Here is a 21,598-nt window from a genome sequence, read left to right on the forward strand (position 1 = left end):
TGCAAGAAGTTTCACATTCAAGAGATGCACCATCGATTGAGGCACATCGTGAATGATGACTGACACCAAAGTTGACTTTATTTACAAGACCACCAACAGGAAGCAAACACACCACTGTTGATTTTATTCACAAGAATGCCCACGATGCATGACGATTCAAAACAAACCAAAAAATGGCTCTGACTAGATTCAAATAACAGCTTTTACTCTTACAGAAAAATGTACCAACATTCTGCAAGATTCTGACTTCGGTGGCCATTTTAAAGCACGGTTGCCAAAGATGACTTATTGATCGCAAAAGACACCATTTGTACGCTTGTCGTTTGCATCTATGGGTGTCTGGCTACTTGGCTTTTGTCAACAATTTAGAATGCATGCAGCTTTTCTTTGTGTAGTAAAAAAATATAAAAAGCCTGACACTGCATATTTAACAAGACAATTTGGTTTGAGACTAACTTTACAAATGTCTTGTCATTGAGAATGTCTCAAATGATTTCAGTTTGCATGCACGATAGACTGCCCATGCCAATGTTTAAAATGGACCACTTGAATTCAGTTCAGTTTAATTCAGGTTCAGAGGTACACGCACACACAATTACAGTACAAACAGTTCATTTCATGATTAAAAAAACAGTAAAACAACAATATTGCAAAATGACGCGGCGCTGAGAGAGAAAGAAAGAGGCATCATGCAGATAGCCGGTGTGCACACCCAGTGAAAAAGTGGAGGGAGGGAGAGAGGGAAGGAAAGAAAGGACAAAAGAAAAAAAACAAAGTCATACTCTCCTTAAATGCTGGCTGGGTGCTTTGCCCTCGCCGCATCCGCACCCGTCCGTCTCGTGTCGGCCGCTCATCACGGGCGAAGGTTGGCTCCCCCCCGGCCGGTATTCGACGTTTGGACTCATCCTCCGCCTCGTGCCACTGCAAAAAGAAAAACGGCACTCTGTTGCATGCGGTTCACTTCTGTGGACGTACTCATTACCTGTTTATTAAAGCGTGCTCCTATTTTAAGCTCCCTTTATTAATAGCGTATGTACACATGAATGGTTTTGTTTTCTTTTTATGTCTATTCCTATATGAAGAATTCAATGCTTATAATTTCTTTCTTTGTTGTAAAGTGCTTTGAGCTGCATTTCTTGTATGAAAGGTGCTCTACAAATAAAGTTTTTTATTATTACCCTCTGGTCTCGCGGTCCTGTCCAGTCCCTCTCTGTGCAGGCACTCATCAGATCCAGTGCCCCAGCAATCCTGAAAGGCAGACATATTGTGGTGGTTTTTGCAAGGGAAAAAATTTCACTAGCAACCCCCCCCCCCCCCCCAACCTTGACTAAGGTAAGTTTGAATCAGGTAACTAGCGGCGCGCACGGGCTGGCGCTTGTCTCATACGGCCCTCCCGCATTGGAGCGATCCGGGTTATGAAATGTTTAACCCCTTACAAAAAGGGAGGGAGGGAGGGAGGGAGGGAGGGAGGGAGAGAGAGAGAGAGAGGAGATAAGAGGCTTTGGTGCGCACTTAAGCGCAACCGGCCAGTTCCCCCTGAGTAGAGCTGGCTTGGCCCCGAGTGGAAACAAAAGAGGAAAACGTGACCTCACGGATAGTGTCACGGAGAATCTCCTTGTCCTCGACACCGTCGACGACACTGGGACCCAGTCTGGCAGACATTATACCCTGGTATTCCACAAAGGGCAAGGTATAGCCACGTTCCACCCTGAGTGCACCAGGCCATGCAGGTACTGCCGGGCGCGTTGGAGAAAGAGAGTGAGAGAGAGAGGGAGGGAGGGGGGCAGGGAGGGGGTGTCTACTTTGCCGATTCGTATCTAGAGGGTCACAGCAACCCAAATGCCCGTGCGTGCTACTAGTTACCCTATTCAAACCGACAGGGGTAGGGAAAGCACAAAAGAAAAAAACAAAGTCATACTCACCCCAAAACGCTGGCTGCATCTGCACCCATCAGTCTCGTGTGGGCCGCTCGTCACGGGCCAAGGTCCGGGTCTGCTCCGGCCGGTGTTGGACTCGTCTTCCGCCTCGCACAAGTGCAAAAAGACAAACGGCACTCAGTTGCATGCGGCTCACATCTGTCAACGTACTCATGACCTGCCCCCTCCCTGGTCTTGTGGGTGCAGCCCAGTCCCTCTGGGTGCAGGCTGGCGCTCGTCCCATCCGCCGCCCCGGCAACCCTGAACGGCAGACAAATAAGGAAATCAAATTAAAACTAACAAGTGCGTTGCATATTGGATTGCCATGTCACCACCTCTGGCCAGCCTTGGCCAGTTATGCATCAGGCTCCTCTTCAACACTTGGCGACTGCTTTCTTTGGGTGATTCCTTCCTTTGCACCCCGCTCACCAATCGCGGGTCTGGTGGCCTCCGTCCACCGGCTCTTCGTTTCATACATCGTCTCTTCCACCTTGCAAGACAAGCACAAAAGTCTCGCTGCGCCGGCCGTCGCTTGCGCCTGCCGTCGCTTGCGCTTGCCGTCGCTTGCGCTTGCCGTCGCTTGCGCTTGCCGTCGCTTGCGCTTGCCGTCGCTTGCGCTTGCCGTCGCTTGCCGTCGCTTGCCGTCGCTGCGCGGTCGCTTGCCGTCGCTGCGCGGTCGCTTGCCGTCGCTGCGCGGTCGCTTGCGCTTGCTGCGCGGTCGCTTGCGCTTGCAGTTGCTTGCGCTTGCCGTCGCTGCGCGTTTGGCACTCAATGAGGGCTGCACAACATTTTGGAATACCAACGATATGGCAGTATTGGGCCAGACCACAGCATTGAGCAAAGTTGTGCAAAATTCTAGGATGGAGAGGAACTATTTGGTCCCAATGACATCACTTAGACCAGTTAACTTTAACTTGCATCAATGACTTGTTATCTTCTAAACTCATTACAAATAGTTAGGAGGCCAGAAAACATGTTTCATTTGCCACATGAATAGAAAAAAAATCAACGACCTACACCACCATATGACGGTTTTCCAATCCAGGTGCAGCCCTACACACACGTCACCATTGGTGTCCAAATGGTAGCCTCGGGCCAACTTGATCAACACACCACATGAATGAACGCAACACTGCTTTGTAGCACAAAATATGAATGGCAACATTTTGTGATTGAATGAATTTGTGTCAAAGAATTCTCAATTTGATTCAGTATGCAGCCCTCAAACAGACATTTGGACACCGCCGGTGTGAACTAAAAAGAAAAGAAAAAAATCCATTTCACATGCTGAAGCTGCGCAGGTCGACGCCTCCAGGGAAGCGGGTCTCCCTCAGAAGTCGGTGACTTCAGAGCGATGCTACAGCGGTCCGTTCACCTCTGATCAGATCGTGTCACATCCCGGTCGCCATCTGCAGAAACAGAAACAAATGTTAGAAACTCAAAGAGCACCCCAAGTTGTCGGTCACTTGCTTACTTGATCACAGCGGCTAGCTACTATTGGTGACCGTCGCCCGGTCGGATCGGGCCGTGCGCCCCCCACCCCCCTTTTGCGTCCGGCCTGCAAATGGCAGAACATGCAACGAGTTGGGCGCTGCTCGCATCATTACGTCTCCCTCGTGGACCGGCTCGCCCAAACACCGCCCCCTACACCTAGAGAACAAAGGACACAGCTTAGATCAAGCACGACAGTGGTAGGTTAGAAAAAGACAATGTTACCGTCTCGCTCCAATGCTGTCCTACACCTAGGGGAGAACAAAAAACGCAAGTACAACAGTGGTGGTAGGTTAGGGTTAGATGAAGTGCAACAGTGGCAGGTTAGAAAAAGACAAAATGGTACAAGTCAAATTGCAAAATTGGACATTCGGGATCGGCTCGCTCCAACGCCGCCCTACACCGATGGGGGAGAACAAAGAACGCAGCGAGCACGACAGTGGCATGTTAGAAAAAGACACAAAATGGTACATGTCATGTGGCGAGCTTGGACATTGGGCTCCGCGTCAAAGTTCAGTTTTGTCTCCATCCAAGTCACCACATCCTCCCCCCAAGTGAGCCGTCAATGGCAACCAAGCACAAGACACCGCTGGATCCAGATAAGCCACAACCTCTTAAGCAAGACCAACCGTCAGACCCCCAAACACTGTCCACACCTGCAACCTTTCCGTCGTGCACCCATAACCAAAGGCAAACACACTGCCCCCTCCTGGGCACATGATCCACACATGTTGACTTTTGCAGCGTGCTGCTTGATTCTTGACTTGATATAGCATTGCTCTTTTGGATATGGCATTGCTCCTTTGGATATGGCATTGCTCCTTTGGATATGGCATTGCTCCTTTGGAGAGAGCATTGCTCCTTTGGAGAGAGCATTGCTCCTTTGGAGAGAGCATTGCTCCTTTGGAGAGAGCATTGCTCCTTTGGAGAGAGCATTGCTCCTTTGGAGAGAGCATTGCTCCTTTGGAGAGAGCATTGCTCCTTTGGAGAGAGCATTGCTCCTTTGGAGAGAGCATTGCTCCTTTGGATAGGCCATTGCTCCTTTGGATAGGCCATTGCTCCTTTGGATAGGCCATTGCTCCTTTGGATAGGCCATTGCTCCTTTGGATAGGCCATTGCTCCTTTGGATAGGCCATTGCTCCTTTGGATAGGCCATTGCTCCGTTGGATAGGCCATTGCTCCTTTGGATAGGCCATTGCTCCGTTGGATAGGCCATTGCTCCGTTGGATAGGCCATTGCTCCGTTGGATAGGCCATTGCTCCGTTGGATAGGCCATTGCTCCGTTGGATAGGCCATTGCTCCGTTGGATAGGCCATTGCTCCGTTGGATAGGCCATTGCTCCGTTGGATAGGCCATTGCTCCGTTGGATAGGCCATTGCTCCGTTGGATAGGCCATTGCTCCGTTGGATAGGCCATTGCTCCGTTGGATAGGCCATTGCTCCGTTGGATAGGCCATTGCTCCGTTGGATAGGCCATTGCTCCATTTCATATGGAATTATACTTTTCCCATTCGGCTCCTCTTGCAGCCTACAAAAACACAGACCGCCTTTAATTGTGTGCTGGGAAGCTAAAACTCGACAACCATTGTGTGTTGGGAAGCTGAAACTTGACAAAAACAGGTTTTCACCTGATCTAGGACGACTCTTCTTCAGTGTCCTCAGCATCACTGAAATAGTTCCTCAAGAGCCTCCTGCTTGCTTTGTATAGAAGGACGCTGGCTGGGCGGCCTTTTTTAGTGCTACAAAAGACAAGCAAATTATTGTCACAAAAATAGACATTGAGTAGCGTGCCAATGGCATGATTTTTTTACCAACAATTATTCATACTAGGAGTTTTAAAGTTGAAAAAAAATTATTATATTGTAGTAATTTATTATAATTTATCAAAATTATAGTTAATATTTTAATTTTATACATTCTAAGTAGTTTTACATTTGAAAAAATATATAATCAGTACACTGTAGTAAATTATGAGAATTATTCAAGATTATAATTCATATTTTAAATTCTTCATCTACAACTCACCTCACATTGGACAGATGATCCAGGTTGGCGGCGTCCAAAACGGGAGAAAATAACCCGCGCAAATGTTTATCGCGTAACAGAACAAGAGCGGGCAGGCGCCATCTTTGAATGGATTTGGTCCGATTTGGATATGACGTAACATATTAGTTACATTCACCAGTTTGCATGACACGGAAATGGCACACGCATAATATAAAAGAAAAAATGGTTTAGTAGACTAGAGTCAAACTAACATTTCCTATAGTGAGAAACACGCCCTTATCGGCGGCGTCATTTACGAACTTTCTACAAACAAACGAATGAAAAAATGCTGGCCAGCATTAAAAAACAAAACAAAACGCGAAAGACATTTAAAATACCACCAAAACATCGTAAAAAACTGCAAACATTTGCTCACGGGCAAAATTGCCTGCGGCCGACAATTTACCTCCAGGCCCACCGTCGCGGTGGACGTGACGTTGCCGAGTCACGAGAGTACGACAATCCTGCGACAAACAAAATTTAAAAAAAAAAAAAAAGGTTTGTGAGAAAACGCAACAAAGCACACATTTTGGGGCCTATTTGAAAACTCTCCTTGCGGTCTCCAGTTAACTTTGACGCCTACAGTCGCCGTGTGAAAATCCTCCAACAAACAAACATGGCGTCCGTCGCGAGAGACGGCAAGAAATGAAAAACGTTTGCTCCCTTACCTGAGAAAATGCCACGCGCTCGGTGGCGCCTGCATTTGAGAACTCCCCTTGAGCGCGAAAATCGTGCAACAAACACGGCGTCCGTCGTGAAAAACGGCAGGAGATGACAAACATTTGCTAGCATGCTAGCTTACCTGAGAAACCAACCGCTGCCACGCGCTCGGTGGCACCTGCATATGATAACTCCCCTAGAGCACACCTGTCTTCAATTTACCTAAAGCCCTGACGTCACATCCGTCAATTCAAATCTTCTTCTCCTGATCGTCCAACGGCGCTCGGCACACTGACGCCACCAGGTGGTCGCCTGTCATGCTGACTACTGTGGAAAGGGTAGCGTCGGACTATCCGTTGAAACTTTGAACACCGAACATGTCAGCTTCAATGCGCATTACTGACACCTACTGGTTGAAGTCATCTTAGGCTCATAAGATTCTTCCATTTCTTGCTGGTTCTGGGCTATTTAGTTTGATTTTTGTTGAGTGATGATGATTCATTTGATCAATCCAGAGAGCTCTATTTTCCCAGGCGGCAAATGTCTGTAGTTGGCAATTTGATGCTATGATTGACAAATAAAAGGCTACTTCAGAAAGTCTTGGTGAGTAATTCCTCATAGAGGCTACTCATTTTGGAATAGCCATCCTTTCAACTTTTTATTTTTCAGGTCTTGTCCTCACAATCGTGCTGAATCACATGTATGTACAATTCTTGGTTATCTCCTCAACTTTTCGGTAGCACAGTGGGGATCCAAATAAACAATAGAAACATCATTATGATAATGCTCGCAAATTTTAATGTTATACATCTGTCTCAACAAATGCAATTAAAAAAACAATGAAATCATTTTGTACATATTGCCCAAGCATTTGCACATCTCTTTGAGTTAATACATCCATGACATCTGTATGACATCCGGGAATCAGGCTACAAATCATAACTTCAACTCTTTATGTATCTATCTATATATATATATATAGTATATATATTTATAAATAAAACAGGCCACTGTGGAGATGACATGGTACAGTCAAGTCTGTGCTGCCTGCCAGAAAGGCAAATTATAAAGCAAAATATTACATGCTTTGGCTTGTGTGGGAGAAGCTATACAAAGAATATTGTTAAAAAGCAACGTGCTTGATCAGATCTTTGACAACTTCACAAGCAATGGCATCAATTTCAGGAGCTTGTTTGCACTTGATGTAAGAAGATGGCTGACATTTACAGACAGCAGCGTGAAGGAAGGGAGGAGAGAGTAGAGCAATCAGGCTTGACGCGACAGTGAACAGAAAATCTTTCTCTGTAGCATTAGAGGCAGCAAAATAATGATGTAGGAATGTCGAGGAAGCCTGATCCAGCACAGAACTGCACGTCTGCGCGCGCGCGTGTGTGTAACAAATTGTCATTCCCAACTTCATAAAAAAACTCCCAGCCCTCGTCATCAAATTAGTTCAGCAGCACACGGAAAGCTTACAAGCATAACACATAAAGCTTACAAGCATCTTCTTAGTCAGACAAAAAAGATATGTATTAAGTTATTTTAACAAAACAAAAAGATGTAAACAAAGACTGCTCTGCTCCCCCAGGAAGCACAAGTGTATCACTTTCATTCACAGTAAAGTACAGCATCACCTGTCACCTGGCAAAATAAAACCCAGAAAGGAGAGCTAGTGGAAAATTGCTATACTGACTTTATTTAAATTTTATTGTAAACCAGTCGCACGTGGCCAGGGAGGAGCAATCAGAAGTGTAGTTTGGTGCCATTCATGCAGTGAGGAGAGATGAGGGAACGATGAGGAGATTAACACTGCAACAACAACCAAATAAGCAGCTCTGTACAAGATTCTTTTCAAGTAAGGCAACATATTGATGAGACGATGGAATGGACATGATAGTTGTACAGTACGTGTGTACGTGTGTGCGCATGTGTTATTTCAGGTAGACTTAAGTGATAAAGGCTGGATTTAAAATGAACTTCAAAAGCACAAAATTCCATTTTGGTAATACAGTGGTACCTTGCCTTACGAGTTTAATTTGTTCTGTGACTGCGCTGATATTTGGTCAATTTATTCATATGTCAACAAACTGTGAGGCTGAATGCTGAGTGGATGTCATGAGGTCATACAATTTGTAAGTCAAGGTGCCACTGTAATATAGTAAATAAAAGCCTTATGAATGACCTAACAAGCTGTTGGCAGTTTGATGAAATCCTGTATATTTTGGAATATTTGTGTATTGGCAAAATTTGGCAGAAAAGAAGTGGTTTTGTTTGAGGAGGGGGGGAGCGAGAGAGAAATAAAAAGCCTTCCCATATGCTTGCTTGACACATTTGGATGGAGACATCAGTGCAAGTTGGTCCACTGATGGCATCAGTGGTGCTACAAAGTGGCAGCAGAACGGGGCTTTAAACAGGAACCCGGTGGTCTTTCTCAACAGGTTGTGAGCTTTTCAAGCAAAATTGAAACGCGGGGTGGTCATCAGGGCCTTGGCACTGTTCTTTCCATTGTTTTCAATCTCCACCACTGACAAAAGGGGGTTGGGGGAACATTCACCTGCTTCGAGTGCAGATGGGGGTCTCTGTAACGCATTGCAGTTGAGGTCCTTTGTATCTTTATGTGTCACTGAAGGAGAACAAAAAGACAGGAAATTAGGTGGCACCCGCAAAAGGAAACACAAGCAGATCAGAGACGTTAAGGGGTACACAAGTCACTTGGATTCACTGGGGGGAAAAAAAGGTGAAATACAATGAACCCTTGCATCGTTGCGGTTCCACATGTGGGGATTTACGTAATGTGGGTTTGCTGAATAAAGTGCATGAAATGTTTACATTTTGATCAATTGTTTTGATGTTGACATCAATTTAACTTGGCAGAAAAGCCTTTGGGTTATCAGCTGCTATCTCAGGGTGCAGCTGCGGTGGTAAAAAGCTCCTCTGCAGCTTGATGAAAAGAGATGGAGACAAGAAGAGCAGATCGTGCAGAGCCGTGAGGAGGCACTTACTCGTCCTTAGCGCGCTCGGGGATGGATGCGGCCTCCAGCGCGGCTCGATACTGCAGCAGCACGCAGCGGACACTCTTTACGAAGCCTTTTGAAAGCGGGAAGAGAGGGAAGCCGATGTCCGGATAACCGCTGCCCTCGGGGAGGAAGCTACGATAGCTCTTTCTCCGTTTCTTGGGTCGCACCACCGGCTGGCCAAACCCTCCGTCGCCGGCGGCGGAAACCGGTTCTGACGTGACCGAAGCGGCATCCTTGTGGTCGGCAAACCCTCGGGAGCCGTCGCGGTCTGAAACCTGGCCACTCTCCTGCTGAAAGGTGGACGTAGTGGACGGACTGAGTCCCGCTTCCTCTGGCTCCTCCTCTATAATACTGTCTCCCGCCTTCCTGGGGGTGCCGTGGGCCATGGCCGGAACCGCCTGCTCCTCTGCAGCCTCAGTGCAAGATGGTTTGGCGTGATGAGCCCTGGAGGCCGCGTGTGAAGCCTGGCCCCTTTCAGCTGCATCATGAAGCTCCAGCCATATTTCCAGGCGGTGGACCAGGCGCCAGCCGTTGGAGACAAAGTGCTCCCGGATCTCCTGCTTGAACACCTCCACGGGATTCTGCAGCAGTTGCGTCATGGACTGAACCATTTTGATCAGGGCCATCTCGTTGTAACAACGGCTGTTTTCATAACCTTCCTGGAGGCCGCGGTCGCTGTCAAAGCCCGCCTCATTGTAGTAAGGCTCATTGACCAGGATCAGACCTGCCGGGTGACGCAAAAATGGAATAGTATAAGACCGTGGCACTCACATGCCACCTAACACAGTTTGTAAGTAGGGCTGAACAATTAATCAAATGCAAATCGACATCGCGATAAAGTAGAATGCAATTTTCAAATCGCTCCACTGTGAAACACATTTAAAAAAAAAAAAAAAAAAATCTCTTTTGTTTCAGACAGTCGTAGTAAGCATATTAAATTATTTCTAATCACAGCAATACGATTCATTACCTATATAATGTTATTAAGTCCACAGAGACACAACTGGAAATATAGAAATGCATCTTTAATGGGTAATCAAAATGTGGTTCTCTGAATTATAATCGTATCATGAGGTGGCTCGAGCTTCCCATGCGTACATCTTACCCAAGTGCATTGGGATATTTTTCCAGCTCAACCATGACCCTGAACTGCCCCGTTCAGTGGTTGAGGATGGATGGATGTGCTCACCTTGTATGGAGATGAGGACTTGCAGTAGGCTGGACTTGCTGGTCCATCTCTCTGTGCCCTGTTGATGAAACAAATGTAGGACACGGCTGACTATGTTGTCTCCATTGAATAATAGGAGTCAAAAATTCCTAAAAGATTTAAATGACCAACACGTCGCGGCCATTTACCTTGCCGATCCAGGTGCCAAGCAGACTGACACAGACTTTGCCGTTGTTGTAGAGATTGGGATTGAGGCGGCCGCTGCACTGAGACAGGTAACGGAAAAGAGGCGGCAGGGACGGATAAATGTTAGGTAGCTGGATGTCAAACAGGAACAAGCCGTCCTCATAAGGCGTGCGATTTGGCCCCTTGATCAGAGCCGAAAAGAGGTCCTGTGTGGGAGAAAGAGACAAAAATGCTAAATGAACATCATTTAGCTTATTAAACACTAAACACTATTATTTATGTTGTAAATATATGTATGTATTTCAGACTTGCAAACCCACCATGCGATCTTCAAAGGTTTTGACCATGATGCCATCTGGCAGTGATGTCGCTAGCAGAGCCATTTCCTTTCTTACGGTGCTGAAGAACTTCTTGGCCTCGGCTGGCTGAAATTCCATTTTGTGAAAGGAGTGTGTTTCTGCGCAAACATGAAGAATTTAAACAACTGGCCGAGCGATAGTCTGCATGGTCTTATCTGGTTTGGTTGGTAGAGTATTGGCATAGCACTACAATAAGACAACCTGAGGACAAGCACAACTACACTGTAGTACAACATCACAACAAGTATGACAAAGAACTAAAAATAAAATAAATAAAAATTGTGTACCTGGCGCCCAATCCAACACAGAGAACACTTCACCCTTGGCACTGGTAAAGGTGACGCCAGGTCTGCCACCACTCTGTTGACACAGTACAGGTGTGTCACTCAGAAAGTCACTGGGCCATTCCTGACCAGCCACCGGGGTCTGTGGCTCCTGATGTGTCTTCTCCTCTGCGGGTTTCTCAGCCTGAATAGTACGTAAACAGAAGGAAGGACACAAAAATATTCCCAAGAGGAAGAGAAATCACATCGACACAGATGACTGACTCGAGGATTCTCAGAAGATACCTTTGTACCCGCAACCCCGCCGGCTTCTACGACGGCCTCCATTTTTTCCTCCTCCACAATAGCCACATTATCCAGCGTCTTTCTCAAGTTCTCCTGCAGCTTCTTGAGGTCATCAAGGAAGCGCTTCTCCTTGTTGGGTTTTTCAGTGGCCGAGGGCGGCGCCGGGCTTGCAACGTTAGTTGCCGAAGCCGGTGCGACCGAGGTGGGGGATGTCGGCGAGAGGCCAGTCCAAAGCTGCTCCACAGTCATGTTCTTGAGGCTCTCCAAGATCCTCAGGGCTTCCTTCAACTCCCGGAAGCCCCGAGAGGTGCAGTCTTTACTCGGCTTCTCGGCTCCGTTGACAGCGCCTGCTGGAGTGCGACAAAATGCACATTTTGTTCAAAAGTCCCAAAAATTCATATTTCCACCCAGATGTAGCATTCTGTGTCATTTGTTGATGACAGCAATAGGTGCATCAATTACATAAATAACGAGACATCTGCAACTCCACAATTCAAATCAGAACACAGCATAGTACTAGTGTGACTCCTCACCCAGCACGCCCACAACCCTCATGAGGATAAGCGTGTCGGAGAATGACTGGATGAATGACTCTCAGATAAATGTAACCTTTTCTTCTGTCAAGAAGCAAAAGTCAAAATAAGCCCTCACCTCCTCCAGAAGCTGAACTTGCCACTACCAACGCTTCGCTCTCCTTTCCACCGACTGCTTTGGTGGGACTGGTGACCCCGACTTTGCCCCCTTCTTGAGGCGGAATGATGAATGTGGAGTAGCAGGATGTGGGGGTCACCGTCTCTGTGACATCCATACTGTCGACGTGGCTGTCGTCCTCTGTGGTGAGGCCGTTATCCGTCTCCCAGCTGTCGCTTTCATCCTCCCACTCTTCGGTAGACAGGAGGCTGCTTGTCTCGTCGGCCGAGTCGTAGTCCGTCTCCTCGATCTCGGACTCCACGCAGTAAAGATGCTGTGTGGGATTTCAAGAGTTTCAGCAACTATGATGGCAATAGCGTTCATTATTGTCATTTTAGCGATTGGGTTGTACGGCACCTGTGGGAGGACGATAGTGATGGAGTTGTCCGCCCACACCACCTCTACTTTGCTGCTCACATCCACTCTGGACACCTGGCCAACTGATGTCTGAAAGTGGGGATATGTCAAACCAATTAAATAAAATAAAACAAAGAGCTAAAGCTAATTCACAAGTTTCAAATCTGAAGCATTCACATGCAGAAAGAGTGACAAAGCCATCATCATTTTATGTGAAACAGGACATATTAAGACGAGGTTAACAAGCATACACAAATACAGTTAGCTCAGCTTCTGGCTACCAGACATCATTGATGGCCATATGTTTAATATCATAAATAATAATCATAATTAATAGCACGGCATGAACACAATTTCAAAACACCGTACCTCATTTTCACAGTCATTCTCGCCGACTTCCGAGTTCCATATTCTTATGACAATGTCAGTGGTACGAAAGTGGAAATCAGGATGGTCTGCTATGTCGTACACGCTGACATCTTCCTCCACACCAATAACCTGGAGGCCAGGAGAGGAGGGAGAGAAAGATCAATTATACTACCGGTAATAGACTCAACAATGTTTCTCAACATGCATGAAGGGTAAAATTATTTCAATTGTTTAACTCTGTGCTCTGGCTTCCTGACTGACCTCTACATCATCACCGGTGGCGTTGAGTTTGATCCACTTAACGACACATGTCCTGCCTTTGTGGTCACCAGACTGGATCACACCGTACACGCCCGAGTCCTGGAGGGCTTGGGCTATGAGGGGAAAAACATTGACATTTTAGAGCTCTTACTGTCATAGAAAATACAAACCTCTAATTGTAATGACTTAAATAAACATGACAGAAAACAGAGATAAAACAAAGGTAAATTAAATACTGAAGAAAATAATCTGGTTAATGATCATGTGTCCAAAAACAAACAGCTTGAATATATGACTTTGCAATAGGCTTACGTCGTTTGTCCACAACAAAGTCGCCAGGGCAAAACTCATGGCCGTCTAGGTGCTGAATAGGGATGAGGTCATTTGATCGTATGCCTTTCTCCACTCGTCCATCCTTCCACATCACATCAGCTGTGGTCTTGGTAGATACAACTTCCACAGCCACACTATACATACACGCATTTTGTTAACCAAAATTATATTACTGTGAAAAATATGATAATACTACATATTAGCGTCATCTAGAAATAAATCCAATGTGCAACAATAAAGGTAAGTGGCCCAAACATAATGTGACTATGTGACATCCCACCTGTCTCCTGGTTTGAACTCGCGAGAGAACTTGGTCCTCTTCCTCTTGTGTTTCCTCTTCAGATTACGTATCGAGAGTGGGATGCTCTTCTTCCGGTTGGTTCCCAGACCGCCGCTTTGTGAAGACGTCGTGGAGCTGGCCGATGATGTCAGAGAACTACAAAATAGGTAGAACGAGTGAGGTTTTTTTCCATTCGCTCTATCCAGTAAAATATTTAACAAATGCAATACACTCTCTGACGAAGGCGGAAGTTGCTGCTGAAACTGTCGGAAAAGTTTTAAGGTAATACTTATATATTTTGTCTGAACGAAAAAAAAACAAAAGGCTAAATGCAATAGTGGTTGGTATTACAAATAAGGTAAATAACGGTAGAGATGTTTTGTGATTAGATATGAATATTTTTTCCTGACAAATTCATTTTTTGTTACAATCAGTAGTATGTACCAATTAATTCTAGATGTTTTTTTTTTAAATTAAAAAATAGTATTCACAAGAATGCAACCAAAGATCAGTCAAATCAACAAAAATAATTCACAGAAATGTGTGAAAAGCTTGCTTTTACTCACTCATGTGGCGCACAACACGAGTATGCGTGCGTCTCAGGTAAATGCTAACTGCCATACCTAGTGTCGTCCGTGTCTTCTGCTGCCTCGTCATCAGCATCGTGCTCGCCGTGTTCAGCAGGAGTGCTGCGAGTCTTCTGGTGGTCAGGCGGGTTCGGATTGTTAGGGCAGTTATTGTCGTGATGGGAGGCATCTGTCTGTTCCAATTTGTGGTCGCCTGTTGACAAATGAAAACTTCAATACATTTGCAATTCGAAAATAATTTTTTTATAGGAGTAAAAATAACACAGTAATGAACAAAAAAACATGTTATGGCAAGTCAATCCGTTTTATCATATCAAAAATAATTAGATGGGTTACTTCTCTGTGTGTAGTGTGGGAATAAATTAGCATCTTCATTTGTTTTCCTGGAATATGGCAGACTGTGCTGCACTTCAGCATGACTTATCAACAAACTATTCCCTCAGCTCAGGGCTTCATTTGTGGAGAGTCTGTCTGACAAACTGCGGCTCTCACTTGAATTTAACAATCTCCGATACGGCATCAATACATTTAGTTCCCAGATACATGAGGGGTGATGTGGGAACATCTTTCATTTTCTGCCCATGACAAATGAATAAGGACTTTATGTGTGTAACGGAAATGGGACTGCAGTTTGTTCATCAGAATACAGCATTGTTTGGCACCTTGCGTATCAGCGTTCTCTGTCTTCTTGCCAGAATCTTTCTTGAAAAATCTTTTCAACTGCAACACACATATGCACAAATGAGTCTCACCTGGATCAGTTTTGTGTGAACTGACAGTTTTACTTATTACTTGGTAACAAGGTCATTTCAAGCTAATTATCAGAGATGCCTAATGTAATCGAGACCTTTCGGACTACAGGGTCCTCTTGCGGAACCGGATTCCCTTCAGGTCCTTCAAAAGTGATGCGTGTGGCATCCCCATTAGCAGGGAACACATAGAGCCCCCTGTCTCCAAGCTGCCTCTGGGTGTGGTCATAGTAGCCCAGGCGCCTCACCCTAAACGCAGTGAAAAGAGCAACATTACACATAGAACAGTGCACAACAATGGTCGGATCTTAACGGGCGATCTCAAAAAATAAATGTGTCTACATATGACTGCTGAAAATCAAATTTGCTCTGTGAACCAGTTGTATTTTTTTTCCCTCCTCTAGTTGGCACTGGAAGTTGGCACTCTTGATTTGAATTCAGGGTTTAAGAAATGGCAAGTCAGTGTGCTTTTATTCCAATGTTAACGAGACAGTGCCATTGAGAGGAGTCAAAAACCAAACTGGTTTATGAAGCAAATTTGAAGCTTCATTTTCCCACCATTACAAGATAGTTTCGCTTCATTTGCATCAGTGAGAGGGGCGGACCAACCTGCAGAGGTTCTCCTGTGTGATGGTGCAGGGAGGAGGATAGATGCTATCAGAACCTTTTGGGGAGAAGCTTTTGGTGATCCACGTAACCTTCAGCTCAGAGACCTTAACCTGAATAGATCACATTAATAATTCCAACTGTAGCCTCACAGTATGAAACTAATTGTATTTACATTTTGCTCCAAAACACACTGATATTATTGAAAATTAATGTCAGCTTCATTTTCCATCAAACCTGCATGAAACAGCAAAGATTTCCTTTACCTCCTCCACCACCGCCCTGAACTTGCAATTCCTGCAGAGGACAGGTTTGACACCTGACAGCCACTGGACATTAGAGAAGACTTTAGAAGGACCAATCAGGACCTGGCCTGGATAGAACCCATATTCCTCATCTAAGAACAGACCCTGAAAAACAACAGTCAATGTTGCCGCAGCAGACAAAAACAGCACATTATATTTCAATAATTAAACAACCAAGAGACTGTCAGGGCTGCTCATAAATTGACACAACAGCCAAATTAGAGTAAAGGAATATCTATTATGTTCTTAAATTATAAATCAGCCATGTGGCTTAGATTTCACAGTACATCACGAGAGCATCAATTCCATACCGGATCACAAACATGAGGACTGACATCGTACAGCTTGGCGCCATCCTCCACGCTCATGGAACATCTGGAAGCAAATGAGAATATATCAATTGACACAATCGCACACTCAATGAAACTCAAATTAGTTTACCTGGCTCCATTGGAGAGCTTGAGAATAATATGATTGGTAAAGTCGTAGACTTTCCCAAGCCAAAAGTCATAAGCTATGTAGTCACCGTACATGAAAGACTGGGGAGGAAATAAAATGACAAACAATGAATTATCTCAAAACATAACAGACAATTTAAATAAATGGAAGCAATGGAATTTTGTTATGCTACTGGTACCATTTAGCACAATTAAACAAAAGTAAAAAAAAAACAAAAAAACACAATTTCAAATCTTATTACAAGTTCTGCAGCACCCAACACTGTCATATTTTACTTGTCAGAAAAGTAGAGATTACTAGGAGAGGGCAAGAGGCTCTTGACTGGTTCAATTAGCATATTTAATTGCATACTAGTTTCTTGATGATAAATGTGAATGATTACCCAAATATGCTGTAGCTCTTTGCTGTTGACAGGATACAGTACACAGTTTGTGCCCACCAGTTTCACTGCACACTCAATGTCCACGTTGGTCACAATGCCACACTGGCTGTCCTGCAATTACACATGATGAGAGAGATAACAAAAGTTACTTTGTTGTGCCTGAACACATTTTTCCCTCCAATTAAAAAAAAGTAATGAAGGTTCATTACTTTTTTTTTTTTTTAACAAAAATGAACAAACAAAAATGACGCTAACCTCAATTTAATATTACGCAACCTTTTGGGGCAATCACTGAAATCAAAAGATTTTCACAGTTAACACTGCGTTAACAGTGACAACAAAGGAATTCAATTCAATTCAATTCGATTTTTGTAATTGATGAAAACTGCTCCAGCTGTCTCAGGTCTGAAGCACGTCTTCTCTACTTTCACGGATGTTCAAGACTTCATCAATTGGTCGTAGTGGGATTTGAAAATCGTTGTATTCTGTATGATGATGATGATGTATTCTATTTTTATTTTTACACAACGTCCGATTCATTGGAATTCTGAGCCTTTAGCAATGCAGCCTCAGAACAGTGCTTTCTATGTTACATTTGTCCATCTTTAAATAAAAAAACTGATGCATTTGTGTGTTGGTCTTACATTTGAATTATTGCGTCGAACAATGTCTCGGATCACGATGGATCGATCTTCAAGCAACAGCTGTGGTGGGAAAAAAAATGTTAACATACAGAATCTTTCAAACATTTTTGTGCCATTTTTATTATTATTCTGCAATATCATTCTAAAAGAGTGACTAAGTGTGAAAGAGAAGCTTCATTCTGACACTCCTTAGACTAAAATAGGTCATCAGGTTCCTTTACATACAAATCTTCAGCTGTGCCAGTTATGTTTTTCCTATTACTAAAAAAAAATACTCTATGAGAACTGACAGGGTGGACGCAAAGAAGATACTATAGTAGACTGACAACAAATTAAAATAAAGTTCATAAGTAGATGATCGCAGGGTGTCCTTAGGATAAGGAGATTCATCTGATAAAGCACACATCTCAATCTATAACCTATTGCATAAATTGAAAAGAAATAACTACGTTGAGGGGGTGGGGTTTCAAACAAATATAGTATACAACAGTACATACTAAAATAAATACTGTTAAAAATGTAGTATAAGATGGTTGAATAGGTGTGCACAGCCTAAGCATTGGTGAAAGTATGCTGTTCTTCCACTGATGCACCATGTTGTTTTCACCACACACAAAAAGGTTCGCAAAGACACAATTCCTGTTGGGAATCGAAGCTAATGATTGTCGGTGTAACAAAAAACAAGTACATAATCAATTACAATGACACCATGATAGCTTCTTGTAGCTGCCACGACACAGGGCCGAGTGGCGGCAGGCTATTGATTGACACAGAGTTCGAAGAACTACTAAACCACCTAGACAAAACAATGGAATAAATGAACCAGTGCCTAATATACAGGCCGTGCATCACTGTTCTGTGTAAGGCAAGACAATGAAAAAGAAAAAAAAAAAAATACATAGATGGGAGGAAGTAGTCCATCGACCAGACAGAGACATGAGGAGGATAGGGGTGTGGTGGCAAAGAAACTGAAGATGAGCAGCATATGCGGCACGGAGCAGATATTTGGGCAGGCCATTAAGTGAGAGATTCAGAAAGAACAGAAAGAGAGAGTGACAAATCAAGAAAAACCAGGGGGGGGGGGTAGAAAATGGTGGTTGCGAGTATGCATTTGCGTTTGTACGTGCGCGCGGTGGAGAGTCGTCTGTCTCCTAATGGGCAGGGCCGACTGCGGATAAGAATGGAAGCAAGAGATCAAATGAGATCCATTATCCCAAGGCAGGGCACACATCCAGTCAGCAGCATATTAGGTCAACATTTCCCAGCTGGGAAAAGGTGGGGTGATAACTGGGGAGATTTGAAACATGACTGGAATGGTAGATGATGAGATGAGGATGAGAAGGAGAGCTTTAAGAAAGTGCCAAGAAAGGTCATCGTGTGTCAGAACATAAACTGCTATACATCTCCTTGACATAATAAATGCAAATGGCAGGTTCGTTGAACATAGTGAGAGTTACAACACCTAATGCTGCATTGTACTGTAAAACACAAAAAGTGCCTTTTAGGCTTAATCAGAATCAAATTGATGAGCCTCACAATGAAGTCCACAGCGTAGTGGAAGCTAGACTCAAGACAGAAGTATTTGTGAGCATGATCCTGTGTGGAGTTTGCATGTTCTCCTCATGCCTGCGTGGAATTTCTCCAGCAACTCCGGTTTCCTTGAACATTCCAGAAACATGCATGGTAGGCTGCTGCCCGATGACTGGTGGGATGGGCACTCATCGTGGGGATAAGCGGTAAAATAACAGCACTCTTTGAGTGGTGTCACAGCAAGCACAGCCAAAATGTTCTTTCTTGGTAAAATCAGTGTACATTGTATTCTGATTTGATCTGAGATTTGGTAAAGACTGATAAACAAACAGCACATGACTCCCAGTGCAGGCTAAAAAGGCACACGGGGACAAAGTGAGACAATGACTGAAATAGACTTCTTCTAGGCCAGTCACGTACATCTCTTTGAAACAAGCCGATGTACACTCTTTCCAGATCAGTCTTTGTTTTAGGGCTGTATCCTTTGACAATAGGTTTACATGACCACAATGCGACATACATTCAGAAAGGAATGTTCCCCGTGATCACGTAAAAAACTAATTTTGGGGGACCAGGTCAGCTGCAAGAACAAGCTGAGTAAGATGCAAACTGGTTGCATCTATCAAAGCCAAGTTGAGGCGGTTCCCTCTTTTTTTGACAATTATGTAATTTCCTTTCACAGTTCCTTTAAGCACACTTTTTCCTTGGCTGTCATTTTCTTTATAGACAAAATGAAATGTATATATATTACTGAGAAACACTTGTGATAAGCATGTCTGCTTCCTCACAAATTCCCTCTTTGTTTATACTATATGTGCCCTGTGGCTGAGGTTAGTGGAATGTCATGATGCATCCTTTGCCTTACAGATCATTCAAAATGCACCTAAGAATATGCATGGGGATCGGTTACACCCAGCTGAGGAGCTAGCCCAAGTTTAGAATGAGCCCGTCACTGAGGGACATTATCATGCACCTGTCGTAAGGATGAGCTCGCCTACACCACAAAAAGCACACATCTCATAATACACGAGATAAATACCATACAAGATGTAAGACAGTATACAGTCGGTGTAGGGATGTTGATCAGCAGCACCAACTCAGCAACTTAAGGCTAAGAGCTATGCTGCTAGCTAGCATGTACGCTTCGAGCGCTAGCAAGCTAGCCATCTGGGCTAAGGCGTTCAAGCAAATGAATTGTTAGATGCAGCGAGTGAAAAACAAGTCCACGCGCAATCTTGTCCACTACCGACATGGACAGTTTGTGGAAGCGTGTCAGGCAAAGAAAGCCGTCAAGGGTCAATTGTTTACACTTTAGCAATGATGTGGTACCTGAGACTCCCCAATGTCCTGCTTCCCTCCATCAGGGTACCACTGGACACGGACAAAACCACGAACGAGAGGCCGACTGTCACACAAGGATCGTCCACCTCCACCACCGCCTTTTCCTCCTCCTCCTCCTCCTCCTCCATCACCACCACCACCACCACCATCTCTCCCTCCGCCATCATCAAGGTCCGAGTCGGAGTTGAATTCCTCCTCGCCGTGAATCATCCGTACGAGGCCAAACCGGAGAGACCCTCTATACTTCCTGGAGACCAAGTCGTGGGAGAAGAGAAGCCGCTGAGACCCGTCGGCCGTGGGAGACAGGGCCATGGATAGCGCCTCGGAGCCCGGACTTGCCGCGGGGGAAAGGCCCGGGGTCGGGGATGGAGGCTGGGCTGTGTCAGTCGAATCGTGTGCTGCGGGCTCCGCCATTGCTGCTGTTGTCAGGGAGTGATGCTGGAGCGCTCGGACGACACTGTGCGGTGAAAAAAGTGCAACCTGGAACCACGAGAAGGCACGAGAGTACGTAGCGATACGCAAGCTCCGTAAATAGCGTAACTTGCGTAACGAGAGAGCGTCATCGCGTTGTGCTATCTCTCGTCGATAGATGTCAGACAAGTGCTTGTTTTGCAATGTAGTATGGTCCGCGGGCAGGGTTGGGATGTACCAAAATATACACATACTTTGTAGAGTTTATTCAAGTATATTTTATTGTTTAAGTAATGTATTCATATTTCTGACGACATTTTAGGTTTTAGATGACACATAATATGTTAATTAGAATGTATTTATTAACTACGTATTTTCCTTTGCATTTCTCTTGTTGTATAGATGATTTGTTTGTTTTTGAAAATATTAAAACAAAATATATTCTCTAAAAATATACTGATAAATTGTTTATTTTTTTAGATTCAATAGTAAATACAATATTAGGCAAAACGTGAGATCTGAACTACTATATATATATATATATATATATATATATATATATATATAGGTTGAGTAGAAACAAAATTATATATATATATATATAGTTTTTTCTACTCAACCCTCATGAGTACATCTTTGTTTTATGAGTCCACCTTTCCTTTTGAATGTGTTGAAATGAAATAAATACGCCTCCCCCTCCTTTCAGGACACTGCTAATGCTCTTAAAGCACCACTTGCGGCAACAAGATAGTGTGTCTCTTAAGAGGAGACCACTGCTGTCTTCATGCAGCATTTAACAAGTCAATACATATAGAAAGTCCCCCACGCCCATTTGTACCCTGCTGCAGGCATCAGGCTCATGATTGGAAAGGATTTGCAACCC

The 21,598-nt window shown here is 44.4% G+C and overlaps 2 protein-coding genes across 10 annotated transcripts in view; both read right to left on the reverse strand.

The window, feature by feature from the left end:
• The window catches only part of LOC148399283 (uncharacterized), a 7,047-nt gene extending 613 nt beyond the window's left edge, over positions 1–6,434 (reverse strand). Inside the window, exons 1-6 of one of the 6 annotated variants that reach the window (XM_088374502.1) lie at positions 6,255–6,434; positions 6,121–6,167; positions 5,035–5,916; positions 3,391–4,934; positions 1,179–3,325; positions 1–921 (exon numbers count right to left, since the gene is read on the reverse strand). The exon at positions 1–921 is cut by the window's left edge and continues 612 nt beyond it. In XM_088374502.1, coding sequence (XP_088230628.1) covers positions 3,942–4,883 — 942 coding nt within the window. In that variant the 5' untranslated portion in view covers positions 4,884–4,934; positions 5,035–5,916; positions 6,121–6,167; positions 6,255–6,434 and the 3' untranslated portion in view covers positions 1–921; positions 1,179–3,325; positions 3,391–3,941. Of the gene's footprint in view, positions 922–1,178; positions 3,326–3,390; positions 4,935–5,034 lie in introns of all 6 variants that reach the window. The other 5 variants (XR_015858152.1, XM_088374504.1, XM_088374503.1 and 2 more) reach the window with 5 other exon arrangements.
• A 450-nt stretch (positions 6,435–6,884) lies between these two features.
• ube2o (ubiquitin-conjugating enzyme E2O) lies at positions 6,885–20,882 on the reverse strand. 4 transcript variants are annotated; one of them, XR_015858016.1, is made up of 24 exons: positions 20,293–20,882; positions 17,434–17,493; positions 16,790–16,900; positions 16,390–16,487; positions 16,260–16,323; positions 15,910–16,053; positions 15,647–15,756; positions 15,136–15,286; positions 14,951–15,008; positions 14,325–14,481; positions 13,702–13,857; positions 13,401–13,555; positions 13,089–13,201; positions 12,828–12,956; positions 12,459–12,548; positions 12,063–12,375; positions 11,412–11,761; positions 11,130–11,310; positions 10,804–10,940; positions 10,486–10,689; positions 10,319–10,376; positions 9,115–9,853; positions 8,667–8,735; positions 6,885–7,921 (listed from the first exon to the last, which is right to left on the reverse strand). XR_015858016.1 is itself a non-coding variant. In XM_088373690.1 (23 exons), the coding sequence occupies exons 1-23, from the start codon at positions 20,716–20,718 to the stop codon at positions 8,726–8,728; spliced, it is 4,014 nt and encodes a 1,337-aa protein (XP_088229816.1). In that variant the 5' UTR covers positions 20,719–20,882; the 3' UTR covers positions 6,885–8,725. The 4 variants fall into 4 exon arrangements, 3 of the variants coding, with proteins under 3 accessions (XP_088229816.1, XP_088229817.1, XP_088229814.1); XM_088373690.1 differs by having other exon boundaries at positions 6,885–8,735; positions 17,434–17,498; positions 20,298–20,882; XM_088373691.1 differs by having other exon boundaries at positions 6,885–8,735; positions 11,412–11,758.
• Positions 20,883–21,598: the final 716 nt, after the last annotated feature.

The sequence above is a fragment of the Syngnathus floridae genome, chromosome 4, assembly GCF_059516105.1.
Source record: "Syngnathus floridae isolate MCC-2025c chromosome 4, RoL_Sflo_1.0, whole genome shotgun sequence".
Taxonomy (NCBI): Eukaryota; Metazoa; Chordata; class Actinopteri; order Syngnathiformes; family Syngnathidae; genus Syngnathus; species Syngnathus floridae.